The sequence below is a fragment of the Nuphar pumila genome, chromosome 10 (genome assembly GCF_984573655.1).
Source record: "Nuphar pumila chromosome 10, dmNupPumi1.hap1.1, whole genome shotgun sequence".
In the NCBI taxonomy this organism is placed as follows: Eukaryota; Viridiplantae; Streptophyta; class Magnoliopsida; order Nymphaeales; family Nymphaeaceae; genus Nuphar; species Nuphar pumila.
The window spans coordinates 119,812,829-119,830,178 of record NC_143258.1 but is presented as its reverse complement, the minus strand read 5'-3'; the positions used below and the strand labels follow the sequence as shown (position 1 = coordinate 119,830,178).

Here is a 17,350-nt window from a genome sequence, read left to right as displayed (position 1 = left end):
TTTGTGATGCTTTTCGCCCTCCCATAAAATACGGTATTTGCGCATATTCTCGGTTTGCACGAGTCCTTCAATATTGCAATTCATGACATAAAATACCTCTTTCTTGATCCATTCAAATACAGTTAGTGTATACAGATCTGCAAGTCGCATCAATATTTTCATGTCAAAAGTTGAAGGTCATGTATTGAAGCATTTCACGTCTTGTTCAAGTTCATTCTGTCTTAGATCGTCTATAAATAATTCATATTGTTCCATGAAGCGAAACAATGTTAAACATGAATACAGGGTTTTCTTCAAAGTGGCATGCATAGATTCAACTCTTTGTGTGCTTATCATACCAACACAAAAGTATTGTCTTCCATATGCCAATGCCCACTTCTCTTTTTCTGCATATAAATTTTGTAACCACAGACAATCTTCAAGGTCGTATGTTTGAATCATTTCCTCCCAATTAGACATAAAGGTGATCTCGTCTACACTCTCAAGCACACACCTAGTAAACTTTTTATCAAACTCTGTCCTCTGATTAAATATGTGTCCTATGTTCTTTGCTGCATTTTAAAAGATATGCCATAAACATAGCCGATGATGTGCATCTGGCTACACATGAAGCACTGCAACCGCAATTGTGTGATCATCATCTGTAAGTACAGCTCCAGGTTGCTTCTCGTTCATTGCCTGTGTAAATACTTTGAACAACCACTCAAAGCTTTCCTTGGTCTGGTCATACAAAAACGCGTCGCCTAATATACAACTATGTGCGTGATGGTTCACTCCAACAAACTGCGCAAATGGTCATTGTTCAGTATTAATCTTTATTGTAGTATCAAATAGAAGCACATCATTGAAGCATTCATAATCTATTCTTGACTTTGAATCGGCCCAAAACATATTCACAGCATATTCATCTTCATCCAGTTGCATTGCACTAAAGAAACTAGGGTCATTGCTTGATTTCTTCTGTAAGTAATCAACCAAAGAACATATTTCTCCATTCTTCATGTTATCTGTCATCTTCTTTCTCAAGTGGTTTCTTAGATCCAAAGGTGTGAATGACATATTATCGCGACCACCGTCTATGTGGGCAAACAAATTGTATGTCTTCCTTGGTGCAATGCCGACGCTATCGGCTATTTCAGCCATTGCAGCATGCACTACAGTTACTTTACGATGTGACCTTAACATAGGAGTCATAAATCATGATTATGATCACTGATTAAAGTACGAACTAGAAATTTCTCATTCGAATGTCTTCTCAAAACCATTCTAGCTTGACATCCACATCTTGATTCTGGCAAGCTCCTCGTTGGATTTTCCATTGATTTCTTTCAACCTTGCTTGAAACAAACCTATGTCTTTCTCACCACGACACCCTGTGCATTTTTTGACCAAGAAAACCTTCTCACACTGAAGCCAACTTTTAGGGCATAATCATTGTAAAATTTATATGCAGCTTCCTCATTATTAAACTGCATTCCTTCTACCGGAACATAGTCAAGTGTACTTCCATATTCATTCGCAGTGCCTACACTTTTATTATGTGTACTGTCATGATAATCTACCTCATTATTGAATTGCAATTCTTCTACTGGAACATTCAAGTCAAGAGTGAGTCTAATGCTTGCACCCTTCTTATCATGTGCATCATTTGTGTAGATGTTCAATTCTTCAGTTGCGTCATTACTATAGATGTTCAATTCTCCATAACTTTCAATTGATTGAGCTACATCGTCTTCATTACAACCTGATGATAAGCTCAATAATGTTATAAGCAATATATCAGTTTGTGTTGCTAGCAAAATAGCAAACAAATCGATATTAACTAACAAAACAATATCTCACAAATCGATAGTATGTTACTAATACAGCGGTTTGAGATACAAATCATATAATGAGTGAATGTAGGATACCTGATGGGTTGGAGGCCCTTCCTAGCATTTGTAAACAAGCATTCTTGTCAACAGGTCCCAGCGTCTTACAAATATCGATAAGTTTCCAACCATCGTAAGAACAAGATCTACTTGCAATAACAAAACAATACCTTAATGGCACACAAGATGACATGCGTTCTTCATCGACAACATGATGAGATGAAAAGCTACTCACGACGCTTTAATAGCACTGGTCGGAATATTTGTGCGTCATTGCTTTCTTCCGTAATGCCTAACGACAACGCAAAAGAAGAGAAGACATAGGAATGTTTTGTAAGCAATATATCATGTTGTGTTAGCAAGCGCATACGTTTACTACGATTTAATCAGGATGCATATAACAATGGATACCGATAAGGGTTAGCAAGTTAAAGAATCGATTTAAAGAATGACAGTATAAAAGCAATTGCGGTTTGATATCTGCTTATACTGAGCATCGAGTTGTCACTTACCATGCCAATAAAAGACACGAAATGTCCTACATGTGTGTTGACGATAACGCTGTCAGTAGATCCAAGAGGTTGTGAAACGAGTTCAATACAAAACGCTGACAGAGCAGCGATTTCAATGTGTGTAACGATGTGTTTCTGTAAGCACACGTTTTCAAAGTCTGTGTACAAATATCTTATGAATACATATTATAAAATATATAATATCTTACAAATCGATATACATATCGAATAATATATTGAAAATCGATACGGCAGTTAAGCATAATAACTTACAAATCGACAATACAAAACCATAATATCTAAAAGGTCGATAAATATATCGCACAATAAATTACAAATCGATACGAAAAAAATTGGGCATAATAGCAAACAAATCGATATTAACTAACAAAACAACATCTCACAAATCGGTAGTATGTTACTAATACAACGGTTTGAGATACAAAGCATATAATGAGTGAATGTAGGATACCTGATAGGTTGGAGGCTCTTCCTAGCATTTGTAAACAAGCATTCTTGTCAACAGGTCCCAGCGTCTTATAAATATCGATAAGTTTTCAACCATCGTAAGAACAAGATCTACCTGCACTAACAAAACAATGCCTTAATGGCACACAAGACGACATGCGTTCTTTATCGATAGCATGACGAGATGGAAAGCTACCCACGACACATTAATGGCACTGGCTGGAATGTTTGTACATCATTGATTTCTTCCATAATGCCTAACGACAACGAAAATGAAGAGAAGACACGGGAATGTTTTGTAACACAACGCAGGCACAAGAAGACGACAATATGTTGTAAAACAGGATACAAAACAAGGCAGAAACCTTGACTGGAGACGAAGGCAAAGCTTGCGTTGACAATGGGAGCTACTGTTAGAGTAGATGGCGCAAGAGTTTAATGAATAGAGAACGTCTACAGCTTAAATAGTTAACATCAAACTTTCTGGATGAAGAACTTTTTTGTCCTTTTCTCAAATCGTAGTTTCACAACTTTTGAATGAAAGATATTTTTGTCATTTAAAAACAAGTAAGGGTGATTAAGTCTTTGCAACAGCACCAGAGTCCGATGCAAAGTTATGTCAACATACACGGGAATACGAGCCCCATGTGCACAAATATGAGGCGCTCATTCGCCCCCCGAACACAGACATGGGATTCAGTGAATCATCGGGGGAGAACATACACCACGTCTCTCTATACCCTGTACCCATCATACCACATGGATTACAGATAATTATCCCCCCCCCCCCCCCCCCCTGCAAAAATATACAACTGACTATAATAATGAAACTATTTATCCCATGATCGATCACTACTACTGGGGACTGCAGACACTACAAGGGTGAGTAGCTGCCACCATTGCTGTCCGCATTAGCATTAGCAGTAGCCTGCTGGTGCGGGAGCTCCACGACTTTGCCGTTGCCGTGGTGGGCAGGCTTCTCGTCGTCGGCACCGTCCATGAATCGCTTCCAGAGCCAGTGCTGCGACCAGACCCTCTCGGCCATCTCCTCGATGGGTACTCCCTTGGTCTCAGGGAGAAGGAAGAGTACGAAGATAGACATGACGACGACCCAAGCGGAGAAGAAGGCGAAGATGGCAAACTTTAGGTGACAGAGCATGGAGAGGAAGGCCTGTGCGATGACGAAGGTGAAGAGGAGGTTGACGCAGACGGTGACGCTCTGCCCCGCCGAACGAGTCTCGAGCGGGAAGGTCTCGCTGGGGATGAGCCAGCCAAGGGGACCCCACGACCAGGCGAAGGAGGAGACGAAGACGCAGATCATCACCACGACGGCGATAGCGACCCCGTGGCTCAGGTTGTCGGTGTGGTCCTTCACCTTGATCCCCAGCACCACTGAGATGATCACCTGAGAGATGAACATCTGGACGCCGGCTTCGAGCAGCAGCACCCGGCGGCCAACCCTGTCGACGGAATAGATGGAGACGACGGTGGAGGCGACGTTGACGGCGCCGGTGATGACCGCAGAGTAGAGGGAGGCGTCGTTGCCGAAGCCGAGCGTCTTGAACAGCACGGGTGAGTAGAACATGATGGCGTTGATGCCCGTGAACTGCTGGAACACCTGCAGCCACACCGCGATCACCAGCTGCGGCCGGTTGCGCCTCCGCAGCAGGTTGCGGAAGGGGTGGCGCACCGCCTGGGCCGCCTCGCTCGCCGCCACCAACTCCTCGAACTCGGGCTCCACGTTCGGGGTACCACGGATCTTCTTCAGCACTTCCTTGCCCTTTTCTAGGTACCCCCGCTCGATCAGGCTGTTTGGGGTGTCGTCCACCATGAGTGAGCCCAAGAGCAGCAGCATGGCCGGTACCCCGGCAAGACCCAGCGAGAGCCTCCAACCCCACGGATGGATCCTGCAAGAACGGATACCCAAAGGTTCATAAGTTTCTGAAAGGATCCAAGGGCCACGGGTGAAACCTTTATGGGGGCCCGAACTACGCTAGATCCAATAAAGTTGGATTCCATAGTACATAAATTTGACCCGTTTAGGTCCCCACTGCCCATGCATATAGCCAGGTAAACCCTTTGGGGGCAAGGTTCGGACTTGGGACTGACTAGGGCGAGTCACAAGCTGACGCACTTATATTCCAACCACTCTCCAAAGTTGAATACCTTCGAAGCTTGATGCATGTTATGGGTAACTTTATCTTTCCCCTATCTTTCCTTTGGAAAAAAATTGACAACCATGATTTATTTCCAAATTTGCGTTTCTAACTTTTTAATAAAACGACGCTTCACATTTGTGTTTAATAAAACAACCCTTTATTAAACAACAAAACTTCGCTATTAAAGTAAGAGTATGATATTGAAGGCACGTCTTTTTTCAACGTTAAGGTGTGAACATAGTACTAAACCCTTTGATAGAACTGCCTGGTCAATTGAGAAACTTGGAAAAGCAGAGTATATGCAGTAGGTTTGAAAACCCGTTGCCTGTCTTATCTGAATAAAGAGTAGGGTGCGTGTGTGGTTTGTCATTGGTGGGCCGTTATATATGCGGTGTTGTGTGGGTTACTTACTTGGAGGTGCCGTAGTTGACCAGGTTGGCAAAGAGGATGCCGATGGTGACGTTCAGCTGGAAGAGGATGTTGAGTCCTCCACGGATTCTCGTGGGCGCGATCTCCGAAAGGAACAGCGGCACTGCCTGTTGTTTGAAAGATGTTCACAACCAACGCACATGAGAGAGAGCAGGAAAACAATAGTGTCGATTTAAAGACTGAAAACCTTTTATTTAAAATATCAACATAGGAGGAATACCTTCCCCACGTCATGGGACCTACTTTTGACGCCAAACAAAGCAGGCGTCACCTCTTGCGTTGGTGTTTTACGATGACCCTGTGAAATGCCGTTTTACCTGGTCCAAGAGGCCCTCTTAACGTGGCCGGATGCGTTCACCCGGCAATGTCACAAGCAATATTATATCATAATGTCATTGCCGTGTGATTGGTGTTATGAACTTGTTTATGAGACTATCCACGTATGCTTGGAGCCCACCTCTTATTTTATTACAATTCTATGTTAATTGTCAACCTCCAAGCGGACTTTGGTTTCATTAGAGGAGTCAGCCATTTAACTTTCGGCTTTTATGGATAAAGCGGATGACCAAATATCCCTCAAGAAGGCAACACCATAAATGATCGTCATGGAAAATGGGAAGGATCAGTTGCTTATGATAAAAGACAGCCAACGACTCAACTCATCTTGTCTTGAAAAGAACAATCACCAAATTAAATTCCCTTGGTCCTCAATAAGAAGGCTAGTGACGGTAAATGAACTGAGCAGCTAGAGAATCCGTTCGTATGGCCGATAAATCAAGCCACGAGAAACTCGTTTAGCTTAAGCAATCGAGCCCCAACACCCTGTGTTCGGCTCAGCTTAACTCGAGTGAGCTCATATAGATCAAAATAAGTATGTTTTATACAACAACTACGCCTTCATCCCAAAACAATTGGGGTCGGCGATATGAACCAAAAAAGAAAATCATTTTGGGTCTTCCACATGAATCTTTCTCCTCCAATCATTTCTAACCAATGCCATGTCCTCGGTGAGGTTTAAAGCATTCATATCCTTTCCTATCACCTCCATTCATGTCTTCCTAGGCCTACCCCGACCTCTTTTAACTAATATATTTTCCCATTTCTCCATCCTTCTAACTGGAGCATCATTAGGCCTACGCCGAATATGTCCAAACCACCGTAAACGATTCTCTCTCATCTTATTTTCAATGGGTGCAACGCCTACCTTCTTACGTATCTCCTCGTTCTGAATCTTATCTTTTATTGTATTTCCACACATCCATCTCAGCATACGCATCTCAGCTACACTCATTTTTTGAATATGATGTCTTTTGCCAGCCCAACATTCTGTACCATATAGTAGAGCGGGCCTAATAGTCGTCCTATAAAACTTTTCCTTCAATCGCAATGGCATTCTACGATCGCACAACACTCCAGTTGCATTTTTCCATTTCATCCACCCAACCTTTATCCTATGATTTACATCTCCATCAATTTCTCCATACTTTTGAATGATAGATCCCAAATATTTGAAACAATCATCCACCGGTATTTCTTGCTCACCAAGCTTCACTACACTCCCATCACTAATTTGTTGCTTACTAAACCGACATTCCATGTATTTTGTCTTACTTTTACTCAACTTAAAACCTCTTGCTTCCAATGTCTGTCTCCATAATTCTAACTTAGCATTAACCCCAGCTCTAGACTCATCAATCAAAACAATATCATCAGCAAACAACATACACCACGACACATTTTCTTGAATTGATCTCGTAAGTTCATCCATCACTATAGCAAATAGGAAAGGGCTTAAAGCAGATCCTTGATGTAACCCAACCGTTATAGGAAAATTGGTTGTTACCCCTCCACAAGTGCGTCTTGGTTACTACTCCTTCATACATATCTTTAATTATACTAATGTACTTAAGAGAAACCTTTCTTCATCATTGTCCACCAGAGAACGTCCCTAGGTACTCTATCGTATGCTTTCTCCAAATCAATAAAAACCATATGCAAATCTTTGTTCCTCTCTCTATTTCTCTCAATAAGTTGTCTAAGAAGATGTATAGCTTCCATAGTTGATCTTCCAGGCATAAAACCAAATTGATTCTCCGATATCATGACAACCTTTCTCAACCTAGACTCAATCACCCTCTCTCAAAGTTTCATAGTATGACTCATAAGTTTTATACCACGATAGTTTGTGCAATCTTGTATATCACATTTATTCTTATATAGAGGCACCAAAGTACTCTTCCTCCACTCATTAGGCATCTTATTTGTCCATCAAATCTTGTTAAAAAGATTTGTCAACCATTCTAAACCTTTCTCTCCCAAGCATTTCCAAGCCTTAGGTATACCATCTAGGCCAACTGCCCTTCTTGATTTCATTTTCTTCAAAGCCTCTGCAATTTCTTTCTTTTGAATCTATGTTTTATATATGATATATATTTTAAGTGTAATATATAAAGAGAAAAATGCATAGAATATATAAATAAAGAGAAAATACATGAAAAATATATATGTAAAATATGAACTATTAAGTTTAATATATATATACCACCGAGGTGGTATCCCATGTGGTAAGCGGGGTCCTGTGCCAAGCTGAAGGCCCAGGTTCGAATCCCTATGCCACATAGGGCTTAAGAGATATCTGGCGGGGGTTTGCCTAACCCCAGCCTGCCTTTCAAATTATATATTATAAATAATATGATTTTTTTTTTTGCATGAGCCAGCTTGTGTTCATCTCATCTCTTGAGATCAATTCGGCTAAACACGAACAAGAGCCAAGTCACGAGATTGGTTCACTGATAAGTGAGTCCAGCCCCAAGATACTCTGTTCGGTTCATTCGGCTCATTTACCAGCCCTACAAAGGACTAGATGTGGAAGCCTAACCAAGCAAACTGTTGCTTGTGAACAGGATACTCCTGTTTACTCTGGTATCTTGTCCCCTTGCACTATTCTTAATTAGAAATTCCAGAAGAATGGCGGGTCGCGAGTCCTTAGCAATTGACAATACGCCACAATTGTTTGGGTGCGAAACAAAAAGATTAGGAGGGTGACCCTACCTTGGGGGTCTTTATGAAGACCCAATGCCTTCCATCGATGGAGATGCCTGAATTGGTTGAAATTTGCCTATATTGGTGATGAGTCTGAACACCACCCAAAATTTCCACTAACTTTACTTAAACGTGTTCTTGGTGGAACCTTGGGCTGAGAAACTGAGACTGGCCGCTTGTGTCTCTCGTCTTGTTCGCCTTGTAAACAACTCATTCCAACTCGTAAAATAAGTCCAGCGAGCTGAACATGAACAACAGGTGTTCGTCTCAGGTTGACCGACATAGCTCGTTAAGTAGTAATAAATATATGTCAAGTATATATTTTATTACGGTGTAAAACAAACGATTGAAGTATGGAAGCAGATCAGGTCATGCTGAAAATGAGCGTTTTTGCTCATGCGGACATCGTGGCCGTCTGTTTGCATTTTGGATGAATGCCACGTGGTTTTGTTGACTTTTGAACTTTTTAAAATGCAAATCGGATGGCCACGATGTCAGCATGAGCAAAAACGCTCATTTTCAGCATGACCTGATCTGCTTCCTTGAAGTATTTAGCTTGCAAGCAATAGGTTTACACTTTAGAGATAAAGTGCACTCTAACTAGATGAGATGGGTTCGTAAAAACGGACCTGATTAGCGAAACCAATACCGCAGCCGAGCAGGATCCTGCCGACGATGAGCATGGCGAGGTTCTGGGCGGAGGCATTGAGCACCACGCCGATCATGAAGAAGATGCCGGCAATGAGCATCGTCCTCTTGCGACCGAGCGTCCTGGTGGTGTAGGAAGCGAAGAAGGTGGCCGTGAGGCCCGCCAGGTAGAGGGAGGAGGTGAAGAGCTGCAGCCCCTGGTTGTCGTACTGGCAGTAGTTGCTCTTGTTCCCTTCCACCGGCTGCTTGGTTCTCCGGTAGACCGTCGGGAAGAACTTAATCAGGAAGTCATCCATCGCAGTAACGCCACCTGCACGTCGGCGAGAGAGAAACAGAGCGTCGTCAGTCATAGTGTCGAGCGGCAACAAAGATCTACAGGAAGATCGACCAAAGAATGACTCTGAAAGATGTGCAAAGCGTGAGCCAAAAAAACCCGTGAAGTTAAGTTAGATGGTGTGATGCTGCCAAGTTGAATATGATAGAACATTTTTTACAGGAAACCCAAAAACTTTTGGAGGAGACGGCTAAATATTCTAGTCTATTTTTTTATTTGACACCTCTTAGATAGTTCGGTGTCAACTTTTTTTTTTGAAAGGCGGGTTTAGGCGGACCCCACTAGTTATTATTCAACTTACCACTGGGGATTGAACCTGCAACGTCCCACCACAAGGAGACGTGCACTGATAGCCCCTACCAACCACGCGGAGCCCCGGTTGGTATTAATAAATCAACTTTAATACACATCCATCCGATTGGTTTCCTGAAATCAAGGTACTAAGTGGGGGTGATGCCACGTGCACCCATTTGATGATTTGTCTTCGAAGATGAAAGAAATACAGTCATGGGATGGCTTAAACCAAACCATCTCTTACCTGAACCCAAAATTAAATGAAAGATCTGAACCAGATGTCAAGAGGGGCCTTTAAGTTCATTAAATAATATTAAACCTCGTGCAGGGGCGTTAAATGAAACAAAAAGCCATTGACTGTTCAGGTGGTTCTACGCGTGAACCACGAGGAATGGAGACACTCTGTCGTATATGGAAATTAGAAATAAATAACAATTGAAATTTTTTAAATTAGAAGTATAATAGAAATAGTTGTTTGTTGAAGGAGACAATTAATTATGGGCTATTATTATTTCTGTATTTTATTGTTTAATCTGGTTAGGCAGAGTAAGAAGGATCCAATTAACTACCGGATTCAGATTCGTTTGGATATCCAAATATGATCAAGCTCAAAAGTATATCCGATTAGCCGTTTTATGAAAGTCGGATCCAGATTTGATGTTTTTCTTTTCCGCCCAAATCTCAATATCTAGAATGCAGATAGGTGGGATTCAGTAAAGCCTGCATCTCTACGGAATCGGACCCCTTTTATAGTCCTACTTCTTTAACCAACACAAATGAGAACACCTTGAAATTTGTTAAAAAAGAAGAAGCTAAAATAGCAAGAGTTGGTGTTTATGTGGATTATGGTAAATATCTCGAAACAAAGGAAGCTCAAAGTAGATAGAAACCGTGAAATTTGGAAAGAAACACAACCAATTCCCATTTCCCACTTCGAACTGAAACGCGTTACACCGTTCCCTTTCAGAGGCTCTTGCCAAGCTAAAAGAAGAAAAAGGGGGAAAAGCAGAGAGCCCAAAAAAGAATGAAAACAAACCTAAGGAAAAGCAAAGTGGGGAAAATATCTAAAACCGACAAAGTATATATAGACTTAGCTTATCCACATGTAGAAATTTTCACAAGAGGCAAAGGATCAGAAAGTAAACAATAAATCGATTGCATGTCTCTATGGATGTGATTTCCACAGATTTTTTTTTCCATGCGAGATCGATTTCACAAAAGTCCATATTTCAGAGTTGTCCCACAAAGGTCGGAAGCAGAACAGGAAGAGCGAAAGAATCACTAGAATCAAAAAATTGGAGAAACAAACACAACAATTAAAAAATATATATCGAGAATTCCTGATCTAGAAATTTCTTCGGACTGAACTCAAAATTGAGCTACTCGATGAAATTCTGGAAAGAGTGAGAAATGTGAATCCAAAAAATCGTCAAGAAAAAACGGGCCAAGTTGCTCTCTGATAAAGTATGCAACGAAGTGATAGAACCTCCAGATTTAGAAAATTTCCGCAAGTTTTTTTTTCTTGGAGAAAAATCGACTTTCTATATAATTTCTAGAAATTCTTCATAGCATTTAAGGAAAAAGAAGAAGAAAAAAAACGCGTCAAAGAATTTGTAATTATGCATATTTTAATATAATGAGAGGCTCTAGGTTCCGAAACTCAGCTGAGATTCTCAAAAAATCAACCAAAAATTCACAGAGGTAGAAAAGAAAAAACCACAATCGATCGAGTCAAGTAAACAAATCTACACAAAAATTTACAGCCACAAGAACTAGAATTTACTTTTACTTCAAAAAAAAAAGAAATTTAGAATTTACGCTAGTTTTACTAGAAAATGAAATGAATTTCCCGATATTACTACAGAAGCAAGAAGAAGAAAACGCAGGGCAACAGCCTAGCAGAAAATTTCAGGCTCAAGAAAAAGAAACTACCTTTTTATATATGTTCACGAAATTCAAAGGATTTTATTCATTTTCTTAGACAAAAATAAAGTAAAACCATGCAGAAAATTAAAAACACGATCGCTCTAGCAACAATTTTCAGAGAATTGAAAACTAGAACTCTCAATTTCTCTAATTAAACGAACCGAGTAGTCCGAAACTTCCAGAGCTAGAATCGGAAGCTTACTCGTTCACCGAAAATCCAGATTCATAGCTTTCTATCGAAAACAAAAACGGAAAAACTAAAACAAGAACGCGACTGAAATATTCAGCTAGAGAAGCAAGAGAAACCAAAAGCACAATCTCTCCATCCGAACAAACAAACGAAACGCAGAAATTTCCAAGAACAATATCAACATCTAAAAATTGAGAAATCGGAAGATCGTTCACCTGAAATCCCTACGTCGTAGCCGAACATCAGCCCGCCGGTGGCGGCCATGATGCAGGAAATGATGACGATCGGAGTGATCTTGGCCTCAAACTCCACTCCTCCGGCTCGCATCGGCGCAGAGAATCCGACGGCCGGCATCCTTCCTCTCTACTTCTCCTTCTCCTGTAATCCAAAAACAAGAGGAACAGAGAAATGACGCAGAAAGGCTCGCTAAGACGTGAGAGAGGGAGAGAACAGAGAGAAAGTGTTATGGAGGGAGTTAGAGCGCGCGGGAGATTTATAGGGCACATTATCCACCCGAGAAGCTTCCTCCCGTCTCCGTGGTGCCCACAACGGCTGGAACGCTGGATGATCCGCAGCCATTCATCTGAACACCATTTCTGGTCAATCGACGGCTCTATCAGTACCGCTGAAAGAAAGTCAGAAACGAGAGGGAGAACTTAGCTGTGCAAGCACATCGGATACATGTGTATGATCCGATCCTTTGAAAATTAATAAATAGGTCTAAATTGTTATCCAGATCTGAAAAGGATTCAACGAGCTAGACTTGAGTCAGAATATGAATATCATAGAGTGCTACTGCCACATGATATTCAGATCAATTTAGGACCCGTATCCAGAAAAATGGGTTGGTTCTGAGTTGGTCTGGTGCTCGATGCATGTGCTATTCGTTTTTAAGTAGAGGTGAGCCCCCCGAGCACCAGTCAGTTGTTTTGCAAACGGATTGGATATGAGGCAGAACGGTGCTAGATCTGAATCCTATTCCAAAAATTCATGTAATTCAACCATATCTGAACCAGGATCCACATTATGATGATATCGGGTTCAATCTGGATTCAAATATATGTTAACATGGATCTGATCAAGAAGATAATTTAATTGGACTGGATATGAACAAAACCTTAATATAAATTTGACATAAAAAAATACCAATACAGATGCGAAAATAATTCGATTATTCAACTCAAATCTGACCTGAATGCACATAAGGATCTTATTTTAAGGATCTATATAAAAAAATAACACGTTCAATTCAGGTGAGATGTTCGATCAAACCCGATACTTTTGCACCCTTGACGATGTAGTGGCATCTAGTTATTTAGGTGAAGAAGGTGGGGATTTATTTATTAAAGTTCTGGAGGTCACCTTTATTGGGAGATTGGATTGGTCAATCTCGCCGACGCACGTGCCGTTTGCAAAGCCCAAAAAAGCCAGCATTCCGAGGGGGTGGTAAGGTGATCGGGCCGGCATACTTAGCAAAGTACCCTTGTTCCACTGAAAATGCCACGCGTCCTGTGGACCCCTGGCCCACCGCAACACCAGCTTAACGGCGTTAACCCGGCTCTTTCGATAAAATAATAAGACAAAAACAAAAGCTATTTCTACCTACTACTCGCTTTCTTCCTCTCTCATTCTTAACCTCCCACCATCCTTCTCTCTCACAGCCCACTTCTCTCTCTCATCTCATATGGATCTCACCATCGAGTTTGCCCCTTGCTTTATCCCTATTTAGTTCTTTATTTAATTTTCTTTTTGGCAACTTTCACCATCGGTTTTGTACTTTGTTTTTTCACTTCTTCATTTTGCACTTTCCACCATTGTCTTCATTGGATCCAATCTAAAAAATTCAACATTCTCTCACTTGATTCGTTGACACGAAAAAGCACATTATTGAAGTTTTTTATTGTTATCTTGATTCAATTTTAATATGGGTTCATATGCTATACTGAATCACAAGAATGAATCACACGAGTCATGAAGATGAACATCTCTATATGAGATATCATATTTTTGTGTACTACAATACTATTCATTTTAAGTATTTAACATGTTAAGAGTACTTTTATGAATAGATTGGTCTCTGGCCTATTCTTTTTTATTATTTTAATATTTTTATCCTGCTATATTCTCTTCAAAACAAGAGACATTTTATAAAAAAACAACAATGCACAAAATCATAGAGAATCAATTTTGTTTAAAAATATGATTACATAAAATCATAATGTATTGTCATACATCAGAAAGAATCAAATATACTCATCCTCATTACATGTTGGGAATACAATCATAATACTAGCCCTATAGTAAGATGATCCATAATCATTTCTTTTATACAAATTATATCAACACACAATAAATGATTCTAGGTTCTTTCTTTAACAACAAAGTAGTTTAATTTTATCTATCAACACGAAATAGAACTCTTGTTGTTATTAGAGAAAGACACAACAACTTCATTATTACAAAAGATCTTCAGTGGCCTCCCAATATACCAATACCTGAAATGAAGATTTCAATCCATATGGTGCGAGACGAAGTCTTGTATAGAGTTATAAATTATACCTCTATAGCATGAGCTATAGTTGTAGACTATTTTTCATTTTTTCATGAGATGGCACCAACTGTTAATAGGAAGACATATCTCGTAGTAGACTTTCTACTATTGAGACATTTTCTTAAATTCGCATCAGAGTATCCAACAACCTTGAGGTGGTCTTATAAGGCCCGCGAATTTTCTAAGAAAAATTTAATACATGATAAAAAAATTTAGAAAAATATTTTTGTATACCTACAAAAATCTTTAAAACACACATACACACACACACACACACACACACACACACATATATATATATATATATATATATATATATATATATATATATATATATATATATATATATATATATATATATATATATATATATATGTATGTATGTATTGAGACAAAGGCATATGTATGCGTATTGCGATACATTGGTCATCAAAACCCTAAGTTTTATTCAAATTGTATAAGATCAATCAAATTGTAAATCAAGAGTTTAAATGAATTAAAACTCTTTCATTTTACGTAATTTGACAAAGAATGTGTTTTAAAGAAGTATGGGTCTTACCAGAATTGAAGCGGAGCATTATATATATATATTAACACTAAGTGTAAAATGCTAATGAAACAAAAATCGACCTTTTTGTTTAAGGGTTTGGTTGGGCTTGACCGGAGGGTCAAACCTAGCCCTGGTTCAACCTCACTAGGCGTCACCCATGTGAGGGAGCCTAGTTGGTCGAGTTGACCAAGTTGGGTGGTGGCAAGAAGGTAAGAAAGGTAAGTTATTCAAAAGGGGATGCGTGGATTGGCCAAGTGAGTGTAGCCTATGGCATTCATGTAAATTTAAGAAAGGTAATCATTAAAGAAGAGGGCTCTTATTGGGTGCATGGGGTCGCAGTCCCATGGCATTTTTGAAAGAATGAAAAGAAGATTTAAAAAGGGGAATCTGATTGGGAGTGTTGGGCGGCCATGAATAGATATCACACCCTTACCATTGCTTAGAGGGGTGTGAGGCCATTCTAAACCGTAGATCTTCTCAAATTAATCTTAGCCGTCTGTTTGTCATGCATCCATATAAAACCTTTTTAGAAAGAAGGAGAGCCCAAAAGTGGCAATTTTTCTTGAGCTCTCCCTCTCTCCCTCTATCTTTCTCTTCTCTCCTCTACTCTCTCTACCGAATTTTTGGTTGGTGCTAGTGGTTGTGTGTGTGTGTTGTTGAGCATTCGTTGCAAGTAAGAGAATAACATCTTCTTCTCCTTCCTTCATCCGAGCAAGGTGAGATTTTCTATTTTTTTTTTCTATTTTCATGGTGATTTGGTTTTGGGTCAAGCATGAAGCTAAAATTTCCATTTTTGCATCCGATGCTTGCAAGGATTTTTGGCGTATTAGTGTATGCATTTGGTAGATTTTGGTTGTTCTTCACATTTTGAGTACTCAAGCACTTTCGTACGTGCAAAAGCATGTGTTCTTCATGATTTTTTTTTGTTCTAGTAATCGCATTTTTTTATCATGGTGAAATGCCAAAAACGTAGAGTTTTCCCTTCTTTCATTCCATGGAATGCAAGGGACTCTATGTGAAAACAGGTTTGTAAGGGTGGTTGTGGTATAGATGCACGTCTTATAATTTTCAGAAAAGGCTTCTAGAGTCTTCTTTCTTTCCTTCTTTTCGTTCTTCCGATTTTTCTTATTGGGTTTTCGTTTCGGTAGGGTCTAGGTCAGTTTGGTGAGTGTGCATCACTCCTGAACTGGGCTACATGCGTGTAGTTGTGACCTAGGTTGTCTGGACGCTGGACAACCCGGGCCACTCTCCCTTTTTCCTTCTCTTCTTTCTTTTTCCTTGGTTGTCGACGAGCTACAACAACACCTTAGTTCGGGGCCTGTTGTATCCCCTTATGTCAGCAGCCTGCTGGTCTGAACTATCCTGGTTTAGACCAGCCAAGAGCTCCCTGGTTTGAGCAGGGGCTCGGCCAGGAACTCCTTGTGCATGTGTGATCATTACAAAATTTTTTCTTTTCTTCCTTTTTAGGTTAAGAAAGAAAAAAAAACCTTGCAAGGTCTCACTTGACCTTTTGAAAAAGATTTTGAAAATTTACTCACCTCCATTTTTAGAAATTTGTGGGAAAATGGAGAGACAGGATTCGCTCGTCGGTACGAGGTTCAACTGTTTCTAGTGCCTTTACCAGAGGCAATTGAACCAAGGATCGAATTTATGCCTTTGACTTGTCTAAATTTGTCTAAGAAATTATTCTAAGTCCTAAATGCACATTGAATCAGGCTTGTGCTATGATTTTGAACTTGAAAGTATGTATGTTTTTTAGAAATACTTTAAAATTTTAGATTTTTTCAAGTGATTCTGAAATGGACTTTGAAAATATAATTTTAAGAAATAACTTTGAAGTTCAGAAATCAATTTTGAATTAAAAGTTTGAGATTGAAGATTTTGAAATTAAATTCAAAGTTAAGTTTTGAAATTTTCGAATCTGAATTGATTTAAAATAGGAAAATTGAAATTAGAGTTTGGTTGAGAATTGAATTCAGAAATCAAACTTGGAATTTTGAAATTATATTTAGAATTTTTAGGATTTTGAAGTTGAAAATCAGAATTGGGTTTGAAATATGAAATTGAACTTAAACTTTGAACTTAGAATTCGAAGTTTGAATTTTGAATTTAGGATGTAAATCTTGAAATTTAAAAATTTAGAATTGAATTTGAAACTTGAAATCAGAGTTGAAATTGACTTGAAATCAAAATTAAAGTTTGAAAATCGAATTTGAAATTTAGAATTGAAATTGGATTTTAATATTGAATTGAATTCGATTTTTATTTTGAATTTTGAAAATTAAAGTTAAAATTTGAAATAAAGAATTAAATAGAATTTGGAATTAAAATTTGAAATTTGAAATGAAATTTGAAATTGAAATTTGAATTTGAAAT

The 17,350-nt window shown here is 39.4% G+C and overlaps 1 protein-coding gene across 2 annotated transcripts; it reads right to left on the bottom strand.

The window, feature by feature from the left end:
• Positions 1-2,861: 2,861 nt before the first annotated feature.
• LOC149828098 (sugar transport protein MST4-like) lies at positions 2,862-12,338 on the bottom strand. 2 transcript variants are annotated; one of them, XM_090019888.1, is made up of 5 exons: positions 12,089-12,338; positions 9,111-9,439; positions 5,422-5,546; positions 4,227-4,758; positions 2,862-2,966 (listed from the first exon to the last, which is right to left on the bottom strand). In XM_090019888.1, exons 1-5 carry the CDS (start codon positions 12,225-12,227, stop codon positions 2,877-2,879), a joined length of 1,215 nt encoding a protein of 404 aa, XP_089876014.1. In that variant the 5' UTR covers positions 12,228-12,338; the 3' UTR covers positions 2,862-2,876. The 2 variants fall into 2 exon arrangements, with proteins under 2 accessions (XP_089876014.1, XP_089876013.1); XM_090019887.1 differs by lacking the exon at positions 2,862-2,966 and having other exon boundaries at positions 3,383-4,758.
• Between the last annotated feature and the right edge of the window lie 5,012 nt (positions 12,339-17,350).